At 42.6% G+C, this 12,629-nt stretch overlaps 1 protein-coding gene across 3 annotated transcripts in view; it reads right to left on the bottom strand.

Annotated features, from left to right (window-relative positions):
* LOC135256801 (phospholipid-transporting ATPase IF-like) overlaps window positions 1-11,390 on the bottom strand; it is a 43,105-nt gene extending 31,715 nt beyond the window's left edge. For 2 of the 3 annotated variants that reach the window (XM_064338944.1, XM_064338945.1), the window contains exons 1-10: window positions 11,106-11,390; window positions 5,046-5,162; window positions 4,482-4,571; window positions 3,904-3,984; window positions 3,264-3,371; window positions 2,602-2,730; window positions 1,748-1,851; window positions 1,418-1,465; window positions 1,096-1,160; window positions 430-511 (exon numbers count right to left, since the gene is read on the bottom strand). In XM_064338944.1, the coding sequence (XP_064195014.1) occupies window positions 430-511; window positions 1,096-1,160; window positions 1,418-1,465; window positions 1,748-1,851; window positions 2,602-2,730; window positions 3,264-3,371; window positions 3,904-3,984; window positions 4,482-4,571; window positions 5,046-5,162; window positions 11,106-11,132 (851 nt within the window). In that variant the 5' untranslated portion in view covers window positions 11,133-11,390. The remainder of the gene's footprint in view (window positions 1-429; window positions 512-1,095; window positions 1,161-1,417; window positions 1,466-1,747; window positions 1,852-2,601; window positions 2,731-3,263; window positions 3,372-3,903; window positions 3,985-4,481; window positions 4,572-5,045; window positions 5,163-11,105) is intronic. The other variant, XM_064338946.1, reaches the window with a different exon arrangement.
* Between the last annotated feature and the right edge of the window lie 1,239 nt (window positions 11,391-12,629).

The following is a 12,629-nucleotide window of genomic DNA, read 5'->3' as shown; positions in this document are numbered from 1 at the left end:
GCATCATATTTAGGAAACATTCTGTAGGAACAAATCTAGGTTCCCTCATCATAATTTGTGAAATCCGTGATACCTTTTTCTGTCAGGTACAGATCGTGGAAAGATGGGAAAACCTAAAATGTAGATTCTTTTTTGGAAATGGTCTTGAAGCAGATGTTCCCAACAAATATTTACACAAAGTTTACACAGGGCTCGATACTAACATTTTTTCCAAGGCGCACATGTGCTCCCATGTTGAAAAATCTAGGAGCACACTAACACATCACGAATTTATAATTTTTTTTAAATCCAAAATTAGTTCCCCCGTTAACATACATCAACTTTCAGGAGCAAATTCTCATAAAATGTGAGTGGCTGTAGAGCCCTGTTACACAAATGCAGGCAGTACACAGTATGTTAATATTCATAGGCCGGCCCCGTGCCACGTACTTCTCCACCGCAGAGCGTTTCTGAGACTTGCACTTGTAGTTCAGGGCCATCTTGGACTCCATTCCCGTGTAGACTGCCACGCCTAGAAAAGCCCCAGGAGCATCAGAGCCAGTGAGTGCTTTAATACGCACACAACGCCGGGTTTCCCCCAGGTATTAATAGCGGAGGTGCAGATTGAGAGTTCACGAGCATCGCCGCAAACATAAGAAAAAAAAATCAGTGGAACCTCAGACTCGGATCTCCGGGAAAAAAAGGCGTGGCGCTGCTATTGAACAAAATTGGCGTTGTGTCGCCATGATTTCACCACGTCGGGTGCAGGCATCGCCATGTGATTACCACAAGCCGTTACCACCGCTAACCGCTCCACGCCACCGCCATTTACCCTCTTGAGACACTTTTCCCTCCGCTGACTGTATTCCTGGGAGAAACCCTGGGACGCGTGCAATCGGTACACAGAGATGAAAGATTACGTCGCTGCTGTTACAATGCCGTTAAGGGATGGAAGTGGAAATACAATGCAAAACACAAATAACGATACGAAACACTGTGTAGTCCCTTTGAATGAAAAGACCCTCCAGCGACAGACAGCACACTCACATATAATTGAATTAGAATATAATGCAGGATTACGTGCAAGGAATACCAAGACAGAGGAGAAACGCATACCGAAGATTTCCTTGGTGTTTTTCAGTCTTGCTCCACGGAGAAGGACATTTTCTGGGCCTAAGGGTCTAAGGAGATGCAATCAGATGCAACCGTTTATGTTTTGGGTGATTTAGCACACTACTGCAGCCACAAAGGGGTGTTCTGCTCAACCTCTACAGATCAACTAGCATGGACTAACGTGTGTGTTCATTGATAAATTTCACAAAAATGGACGATAACCACCAGTTCATTACCAGGAATTATGCCCCTCCAGAAAAGAGCTGTTTGGTGAGCAAAGCAAGCGAGTTACGAAAACTGCGGACAACAACCGCGGTCAACCTACCTTACAATCTCTTCCCCTTGCTGCATCACTATCATCCGCCCGACAAACCTGAGAGGAGAGAGAGGGATCTCATGATCTGACGCAAGTAAGCCATTAAGAAAGACGAGAGGCGGGAGGGAGAGTGCCGGCGGGCTAATTTAGCGGTCTAAAAATACGGCCGGCCCTCATGTATCAGCGGGCGATGTGACAGAGGGGGGGGGGACAGTGACAGAGCGGCGCGCGTTAGCGTGAACCTGCGACGGCGCGGGGAGACTGGAGGTCGGCTCGATGAAAGGCGTGCTCCCAATTTTTCCGTCCCCGGCGGGGGGGCGCGTGGTGGCGGGGCCGTACCTGTAGAGGTCCGCCTCGGGCTGCTGGCACTCCACCACGGCGCTCAGGGCCTCCAGCTGGGACGCGTCCCTGCACGCAGCCGTCTCCGGGACTGCGAAGTGGGTCTGCGAGGAGTCGGGGGGGGGGGGTGTGGGAAGAAGGACTCGCTCAATATTTCAACTCTCTAATGCATGTTACATACAAACAGTGTATCTGCTGCAAAGCAGCAGACGTGGGTGAAATACATATTCAAACTCTAGATGCCAGTAATTAAAATTCCGGCATATCTCCGGGACTTACCAACCAAAACGTGCAATAAAATGAAAGATTCTTTTAGAATATTGGCATAAACAGATCTTTTCAAAATGTTCACTAATCTGCATGATTTTTCTCTGGTAATTAAATGGTAAAAGCACTTAAAATAATTATTTGCCTGAGGCGTGCTCAGTACATACTGTCAGTCTACACATAAATTGTGTTGAGTACCAGCCCCATCACAAGCTGTCGCAGAGGAAGCCCTTCGTGAAAGAAAACAAGGCTCTGATTCCCACACACTTGTTATCAAAGTGACCGTAGAACAGTAAGACCTCAAAACAGATCCCAGCCTCATTTTGAGTCTTGCCACACCTCAGATGTTTTTGTAATAAAAAGCCATAGTTAGTAAAAAAAAATAAATGACAGTTTATTCCACACAAATACATGTGACCTAAAAACGAAATTCCGTGAACCACATTCGTCTGCATAGAGGATCAGACAGAGCTATTTCAGACGTCGAAAGTTTCTGACACTCCACTGGTTTTGATAACCCCACCAGAAGACAGAAGCATACCGTTTTTTAGGCTCGGAAGGCGAAGCCAAAAAAAAAAAATCCAAACCTTCAGATTGGTCTCTCCGTCCAGGCTGGCGGTGGTGATGTGGCAGGTCCCCTCCGGCCTGTCGGACGACAGAAGGACCAGGTCCGCGGGGAACGTCTCGTCTTTGGCCACCCTCACGATATCCCCAACCTGCCGGGGAAAGAACGGCAGTGCCACAGACGGGCAGCGTCTTCCAAATTAAAGGCGAAATGGAAACTCCAAAAACACCGCCGCTGTACTGCAGTTACGTTCATATCCAGCTTAGAAACACATGGTCGTGTCTCATTTTCATTTTCATGAAACCTGAAACTCAATATTGCTCACTGTCGTTCCATACATTCACAATCACTTCTCACTGAAATATCAAGGCATTATTAAATGCCGCAATAATTAAATTAAGTGTCATGGCATTGCCAGATTCTCAAACCGACATTCCTTCAGCAGAAATGGCCTTTCAAATTGCTTTTAGTTCTATGATCCAGTTTTGTGCAAAAAAACCTCAGCAGCGTTACTTTTTTAACAACAGCTGAACAATCCCTCTCGCACATTGCACATTTTGGGCCAGTAAAATCTTATCGTCGTAAACCTTCTGGCATAATCCTAAATGTCAATAACCGAGAGGTTGTAAGTGTAAGCCAGGCTTTCGTTAGTGTTTTCATGTGTGGGACCCCCGGGTCACTCACTCGGATGTTCTTGGACCGGGTGTGCACCAGGCTGCCACTCCGTACCACAAACACGGGGGCCCCATTGACCTCGTTGTCCGCTTTGTGCCGTAGCCAATCCTCATAACCCTGTGGTGAGAAAAACAACCGGCATGGTGAATGCATGAATTTTATCATGTTAACTGTCTACATTATCAATGTATCGTACTTCCATATGTCTACTGTTAGACTGAAAAGTACTGTAGAAATCAATTACGAATAATAATAATAATAAGAAGAATTATTATTATTATTATACATAATAATGTATTATAATAATAAATGATAATAGATTGTTATTATTATTATTATTATTATTATTATTACAGGCAGTGTTCTGAATGGAACAATTGGAACAAACATAGTCAATCTGCGCACTTGATATTGTGAATCTGCTCCTTGTTTAAATAATGTACATCACCCAAATGAAGATAACAATTCATTCATACATTCTGGGAAGGTTAAAACAACATTTTTGCCCGTAGCCATGTTTTGTTTAGCAGTTTCATATAACAGAAACAAATATGACAATGATATCTCTGTTCAGGGGCCCTAGATTTAGATCTGTACGGTGAAAAAAGGTGAAAAACAGGAACACAGCTTCACATTAAAGAGCCCTTACCTGCTTTACAGCCGTTACAACAATGACAAAGAATAAAGGAAGTCCACTGGTCACAGGGGAAGTAGGTGTGTCTACCATGAGCTGGAAGACACAAGCACCACACATATCACATCCTTCCTGCACACACACCACACTTCAGCCAAATACTTTATTTCAAACCATTCAGACAGTAAAATTCCAGCACATCACTGCCATTTTTTAAAGGAAACATCGATTTGATTTTAACCGATACTTTCCGTCGTGCTGAAATTTCTCAGGAAATTGCAGACGCTTTCCAATTTTACTGGCACATAAACAGTTGAGTTATTTTTTTCAAATGGAGGATCTGACCCAGGTCTTACAGGCACATCACTACTCAGCATGCCCGCGTAAAACCTAACTTCTTTTTTTCAGAGTGGAGCGAGAGATCAAAGGCCGCTCGGGCATTTTTTCGAGTGGGTGGAAGTAAAACAAGTTCTCTCAGAGTGAAACCAAAGGACGACCGCAGGACCGCTGCTGTGGACGTCCTGACTGAAAGGACGTGCGTAAGCCCGCCTACTGCGTCACTGACCCTCTGCGGTTCGAGGCAGCGCACGTACCTGGACCAGAAAAATGATCAGGAAATAAAAGTTGGCTATTCTTCTGAACTGCTCGAATAGATTCTTCGGGACAAAATTCCAGATGGTGTACTGCAAGGAAGAGATAAAAGGGAGACAGGTTTGGGGGGGGGGGGTTAGATGAATGACTTCCAAATTAGAAGCTAACAATAAATCAGTTCTCAGAGTCATATTGGTCAGGGTACCTTACTATAAAGGGCGGATATTTCTTTCATGCGTGTTTCACAAGCCACCGTGCGCAAAGCTGGTTTTCAGCTGAATGCTACTCAGTTAGTGTAGCATATTGGCTAGGGGAAGGGACTTTTAACTGAAAGATTGCAGGTTTGATTCCCATGTGCAGCACAGCTGTCGTACCCTTGAGCAGCACACGTGACACCAATTGTTAAATATCCCCGATAACTGACAAATAAAAATTGACGCAAATCGACGAATGAAAATTTTCGAACGTATAAGCCGCTCGTCACTCTGGATAACGGGATTCGCTTAAGAAAATAAACAGTTTACTGTATTGTACACAGAGTGGACAAGTGCATCAAACTGGTTTACCTTGGATGAAATGATTCTGTTGTCTGCAAACCTCTGTGGCACATAATGGTCCTGCTGGGGAAACCTGTTAGCAATGTAAACCGTTCTTGTGTCACTCAGATGGGGCGGGGCAAAGCCCTGGAAAAGAGAAGGAAGAGGCACAATAAACTGAACAGCTTATATTCGGAGCGAAGCAGAAAGTGTTTTTTGACCGAAAGCCCAAAAACCCTGCAAGAGCCCATTTGCTGCACGACCACAGAATTCACTTTGAAAATATCGTCGAAAAATTGACGGTGCATTTGTATGTTGGCAAAACGTTTTCGCAATACGACATAACAACAAAAACAACCAAAGGGAGACAAACAGACAAACAATAAATCTCTACTAAAATGACATGTAAATTGAAGTACATAAACAGTGGGGAACATATGGTTCATTTTATGGTAATGTAGGGCGGTTTACAGAAGAGGGCCCAAAGGAAAACAGACTCTGTTTACTGTGTGGACAGAGAGTCAGCAGGGCCTGATAAAGAGACAGCGCTCAGTCACAAAACATCCAACTAGATTGGCGTTATGTAAAAACCTAGGTTCTCCATAATGCAGTGTTATCATGTTTTGTATTGTTGAAAACCGATGTCATGGGGAACAAGTTGGTGTCTTTGGTGGTGGGGTGCCAGATACAAAGGCTAACCCGCTGTGGCATGCTTGCAGAGATAGCACAAGCAGGATCATTAAGGTACTGTTTTGTTGTCGTTGCATCTTTATTTGATTACCTGGTATTTTGCTTTGATCTCTGAATATATAAGGGGGAAAGGGCAATGGTTCAGGGAGACTGGACAATACGACCTCCTACGCATATGCGTATAGCCATCTTACTAAACATACTCTTTTTTGTTTATTATCGGCATTACACAACAACATTCACTTTAACCTGCCATTCCTTTTTGATTGTTACCACAGCACACCTAGCAGTTTCAGGGTCCTAACTTAAGGATAGAACTCAAGATATCTGCACCCTGTAGTCACTCGCCTAAACACTAGTGCCGTAGCAAGATACCATGCAACTGTATCCATGCGGGCTACACACGCCAGAGGCATGTCTGCATCTACTACCTACGGTAGATAGTGATCCGTATAGAGAAACACTACTGGCGGATCACTTGCAGTCCCCTTCTATGCTAAACTGTTAGCACAGAGGAAAAGTTAAAACAATTTAACTTCTTTGAACATTTTTGGAGTCAGAAAACTGAGAACATGAAATGAATCCCATTCCAGTGTCACCGGGTAAGATTACACTCATTCCATCGCCACTCAGATACTTCCGCTGTTTCTTGCAGTAACACTGAGTAAACAATATTCCCAATTACAATATATTGCCTTCATGTGTTCCAATGGTTAAGTTACCTCGGAGACAAGGTAAGCATATTTGCAGAGCCATATTTCTGTCCCAAGCGCCCAAGCTACATGCAGCTTCTATGACATAATCATAAAGGAACCTGCACGGCCTTGCAGCTGATTGGCTGTCATATCAACAACAATAGATAGGTGAGACATTTTTTTTCCAGGAAGAGTTTCACATGACCTCTGAAGTTTGGAGGTCTATAATGTTTTTTTTTTTTTTTTTAAAGACACCCTAGATGGGCCCCGCGGTCTGGTGCGGAATCCGGATCATGCTAGTTCCAGCTCCGGCCGACAGCCCTAGAGGAAGACGCACAGTCGGCTCGAGCACGGCCAAGAGTTTGGGAGGAAGTTTTTCGTCTTTTGAGCTGCACGTGAAGCGTCTCCTTCCGGCTCGCGTCTGTGTGAGGCCCAACTCGTGGACTGCAGGGCGATAAGAAGCAGCACCTCTCTGACATCACCTCTTTGGAGGAGAGGGCATTCTGGTCCGCGCTCTGCTGAGCTGACAGCCGAGACAGTCATGAACGACGCGGCGTGACCTTAATCGGGCTTTTCAAATTCAGAGGAAAGGAAACAATACACAGTGAGCTCCATGATTTTTGGGACGAAGACATATGTTTTCTTGATTTGGCTCTGTGCTCAACAATTTTAGTTTTGTAATCAGGGAGGACGGAGTGTAGCACTGTGGGTAAGGAACTGGGCTTGTAACCGAAAGGTTGCAGGTTCGATTCCCGGGTAGGACACTGCCGTTGTACCCTTGAGCAAGGTACTTAACCGAAATTGCTTCAGTATAGCCTATATCCAGCTGTATAAATGGATAGCCTACAATGTAAAAATGCTATTTAAAAGTTGTGTAAGTCGCTCTGGATAAGCGTGTCTGCTAAATGCCTGTAATGTAATGTAATCATACAATTCACTTGTGCTTAAAGTGCATTCTCGGGTTTTATTAAAAGGTGTTTTTATACAGTTTGGTTTCATGTGAAAATGACATCACTTTTTGTAAATAGCCCCCCAATATTAGGGCACCATAATGTGTGGGATATATTAATGTTGTGCACAAGAAAAAAAAAAAGCTACTGAACACATCTGACTGATCAGAAACAAATATGAAGCCATTTCACCCAACGTTATTGTGCCCTGAAATGGGGGGACAATGTAGGCTATACAGCATTGTAATTTCTACAAGGTCAAACCAAAATGTAGGCTATACAATACCCTTCAATAAAAGCTGAGAATCTGCACTTTAACCACCTATACATTGTTTGGTTGCTTGATTACAAATCTAATGTGGAGTACAGAGCCAAATCAAGAAAAAATGTCTTTAGGTTTAAATACACTGAAATATGACATACGATGTGGTTCATAATGGAGCCACGGTTATATGTACACTCAAAAAAAGTAATCATTGCATTTACTTAATTAAATTATGGACAGTGGTTGTACGCAGTATTATTAATATGTGACTTCAACTGATTGAGTACTTGTACAGTTACTCAATCAGTTCACATCGCATATACCTAATAATATAATAATAGGGGCGACATAGCTCAGGAGGTAAGACCGATTGTCTGGCAGTCGGAGGGTTGCCGGTTCAAACCCCGCCCTGGGCGTGTCGAAGTGTCCTTGAGCAAGACATCTAACCCCTAACTGCTGTGGCGAATGAGAGGCATCAATTGTAAAGCGCTTTGGATAAAAGCGCTAGGAATGCAGTCCATTTACCAATATGGCAGGCAACCACTGTCCATAATTTTATTAAGTAAATGCAATGATTAATTTCCTTAAAGGTATGCTAAAAACATTTCTTTAACAAGGATAAATTGCGGTGGCTACGTCCAAAGCGAACAAAGCGAGCAGAAAACTCAGCAGACGCATTCTGTCTCTGATGGTGTCCTGCTGCACTTTCCACAGAGAGCGATCAGGCTGAGTCTGTTTCCGGCTGCTGCTTCACGACCAGTCTTCGGACGAAGCTTCATACTGCTCTCTGTCCTGGATCTCTGCTGTAGAGAACTCTGGTTCATACTGGCGAATGGCGAGGTCTGATTCCTTCCACCAGTTAATAGGATATTAGGATCCAAAAAAATGTTCCTTGAAGGTGGAGTTAGCTTCAACACGTTGCTAAACTCCACCAGTTCACAACACCTGCAGTGGCTTCCTAGACACACCCACTCGCTGGAAACGCTTGCAGTCAATGGAATCTGCATACATTAATGCAAATCAACGACCAACACAACCACACCCCTGGATACTGCAGTGCAAACAGGGACCCAAGTGCCAACTACCCCCAAGGGCATTGTTCTGTTGTATTTGGAAACAAAGGTCTCTTAAGCACTGATAATTTCTGAACAGGAACTAAATTAGAGATATTCTTAATATTACCATTCTCTATGGCTCATGTTTATTCTTTTTTTTTTTTTGTGAAGGTTCCCTTTAATGCATTTTCACTTAAAATTCACTTTGAAAACACAATGCAATTTCACCAGTGAAAAGTCAGTGTGCCATGAAATTCTGGTTCGGGAGCACCAATCATTCTAAATCATAAGTAAAATGTTCCAAGTAAACGTTAGTTTCCCAGCCCTGTCACCCATACTGCAGTACAGTACAACCTCTACCGTGCATATACTACACACAAACGCAATGAAAACACATCTATATTGTTTCAGGAGCACAAAAAGTGTACTTTTGACAGCAAAATAAAACTAATTACAGGCAGCCTTAATCTATTATCATGGAGGCTTCAAACAAATGGTCTATTTCTTCCACAGGCGAGTCAGCTCTATAAAGATATACTCAAGATCTGAAAGCTATTTTTTCCCATGTGTGTTCTCCTGAAAGTCATTGTGCACAGGACATTTCCTGTGTCATCGGTATGCTTTAAAACAGGAATGTGTTGAGACAGCTTTGCAAAAAGAGAAATGAAAAGCATTAGTGGAATAATTTCCAGTCACATCATTAAGGTCACAATGAAAATGTCACTGATTTGTCTCCAGTATCGTAGATGTGCATCTGTCCTTTCACTTTACAGACCCAGTTTTCACTTCAAATGAAATGAACCATCACACAGATTCAAGGCTGTTCAGATATGAAATGGCATAGAATAATGGTCCCATTTTGGATGAAGCTGATGACAGCCTTTGACTGATAATATGAGAATGATGTGAAGAGGGTTGAATAAGTCTTTCAACACCAGGTTTGAAAGAGGAAAAATCAATTAGACTAGTTCATATGCATATCCAGCCTGACTGGCCTGCTTTGGCTTAGTGTGTGCTTTATTACAGGCTGGTATAAATTAACGCCATTAAATAAATATCTGCCCACAATATTGTACATATCATTTCATAGTTACTCATTTTGAGGAGCTGTTCCTAATGTTCACAATACTGTTTGATCAGTTACACACATACAAAATAAAAACTACAGCGTTTCATTATTAGAAAGAACACAAATATGGTCATTTCAGCTCAGTAAATCTAGCTATCGTAACGCTCACTGTTTTGTTTACGTTCGTATTATTATTATTATTATTATTATTATTATTATTATTATTATTATTATTACTGCTGCTGTTGTTGCGGGACATTTGTACCATCAATCCCGCAACTCAAATGGCGGTAAATGCTAAAGCCAGTTAAACTTTCTGCCATCCATCTAAGCACGTTAGTAAATAGAAGTCCCCTTTTAGCTTTACATCAGTACTCGTGGTCCGGTCGGTTCATTCTGTATATAGAACGAATATATCATGACAAAGGTTTAAAAGGGGCCTTGGGAGAAAGAGGACTGCCCCAACAGTGAAAAATACCGATGTGTCAATATGGCCCTGTGCTCGAGAGTTCAATGGAGCGCTGTCAGGCTGCCAAGTAATTGAATCGTAGCCTCTTTTGATTGGCTTGTTTAATATAAATCTGATTAGCACTTCTGACTCACTTGGACCGCTCTCAAAATGTAAGATTCATTGAAGCTGAGTAATTACTTCCCACACTAAAGTAACCCCGCTACAAGGCATTTGTCTGGTTCTTGACTAGCAGGTTACCTAGCTAAGATAGGTAGCCTAATAATAAATAATAACATCGAACTTTATAAACCTGTGGTACTTTTTTTAAAAACCTGTTGAACTTTATAAATATGTGGTACACTTGTGAGTCAACGAGAAATGACCTTTAAAAATATACCCAGAAATATTCAGCACACTTGACAGGTAGCCTGATCTGTTAGCTGAATGAAGTAGCTTCGTTATATCTAGTCTAACGACTTTAGGGACCGTTTCACCAAACTCAGCGTTAAACAGACTTGTTTTCTTGGATAACCCAGCGGCCGTTAAAGTTGCCTTAACGTTAGCGATTAAGCTAAACTGCTGTTACTTTATACGCTTGTGCGTAATTTACAACTTTTCTACACAAGTAACTACTATAACTTTTCCATTTCCAGGTCACTACCTGGTCAGCTCACCCAGCTAACACAGCTAGCCATTACGCAAACTAAGTTCTAATAAAAGAAATAGTGCAGAAATACATTAAATGCAGAAATACATTATCCACAGGTAGTGTCGGCTCAGGTTACTAATGCGTTGCCGTTTTCTGGCTTCCAATATAATATTTATTTTCCGTAAACTTGTGGCAGAAACCCATTTTACTTCGGAGTCGGTTAGCCAGTTGCCAACATTAATGACAGTTGCGACGTGACTGCTTACCAGCTGTTGCCGTATCCAGCGTAGCATCCTGGTGATATCGCTCAGCAACTCCAAAAATGTAACTTTCCCAATACATACAGCTGGCTAAAATTTTACTCCGTCAATCGGCGGTCCTCGTTCACGTTATGCAAACCATTTTCTCTTTTCACGTCCCCTCTTCGCAACTGCGTGGGAATCCCCCTCCGGCTCAGCACTCAGTAGATGGAATGCGCTGTTTGCGGCGTATGCTCGCCTCCCCTTCTGCTTGCGCCACTGCTCCCTTCGTTGCCGTTCGACCGCAGGCTGAGTACATACAGGAAATGACGCCATTGTCTTGCTACTGACAGCTGCTGAGCTCTCTGGCCTAGCAGGGAGGATGTCACATTTTTAATGATGGATAACCTACGGTCTATGTGGAAAACCATGATTGGAAAAAATTGGTAGAATGTAACTACTTTGGAGAGCACATTCTAACTATACATAATGTAACAAACAGCAGCTACATTTTCTAACGTATAATTAGCATGTCAATTTTCAAACTAAGTGTGATTCATATCACATGGAAATCCATGTCAAGAAGTACTATAATGTTCACAAAAGTGAAGTTACAACGATGTAAAAGTTTTATGGTCTAAAATGATCTTCAGTTAACAGTTAGCATAGCAGTTGGTCTCTCCCGGCCTGGGCCTTTCTGTGTGGAGTTTGCATGTTCTCCCGGTGTCTCTGTAGGTTTCCTCCCACAGTCCAAAGACATGCAGGTAGGCCGATTGGAGACGCTGAATTGCCCATAGGTATGAATGTGTGAGTGAATGGAGTGTGTGCCCTGTGTCAGATTGGCGACCTGTCCAGGGTGTAACCCAGCCCAATGCATGCTGGGATAAGCTCCAGCACCCCCTGTGACCCTGACCAGGATGTTTGGTCTAAAATGTTAAGCATGGAAACAGTATATAGTTTCAGGGGAAACAATGGAAGCACTAGAATACAATTCATTAAACTGCCATTTATCTGTATGACATATTTCGATCACACATAGAGTGATTAGCAATTGTAGCATTTACTCCAACAATGAAAAATCCAACTGGCCCTATTTGAAGATGTGTCTCAGTGCATTTTTATTGTAGCAGGAAAATGGTATTCTCTGCTTCAATGCAAATTTTATTTTCAATGCTTGTTTAGTCACTTCACAAAATTTGGAAGATTGCACATTTTGAAGACACAAGCAGACATTTTAGTATGGGAAGCACCTTTTGCATCTGAATGTATTGGCAATAGAGTTTCAACAAACCTTCTCCAGGAACCACAGTTCTCAATCTTTTTAATGACTAAAGTGCACATGCTATGACGGAAATCAATGTGCCAAACCCTTGCAGGACTTGCATAAATCCTGTTGATTAAATGAGCAAAACTTGTTTTAGCAGTGGCATCTTTGAGAGCTTTTATTTTGAAATATTGAGAGCTTAGGAAATCCTACTGCATAGTGACAATCTTTTTCTTCCCGTGCGTGTATGGTCACAGAAATAAATGGGTAAACTCTGTGACTACTAG

Source organism: Anguilla rostrata, chromosome 6 (assembly GCF_018555375.3).
Source record: "Anguilla rostrata isolate EN2019 chromosome 6, ASM1855537v3, whole genome shotgun sequence".
Classification (NCBI taxonomy): domain Eukaryota; kingdom Metazoa; phylum Chordata; class Actinopteri; order Anguilliformes; family Anguillidae; genus Anguilla; species Anguilla rostrata.
Note: the sequence above shows the minus strand (reverse complement) of the source record. Positions and strands in the feature narration are given on the sequence as shown.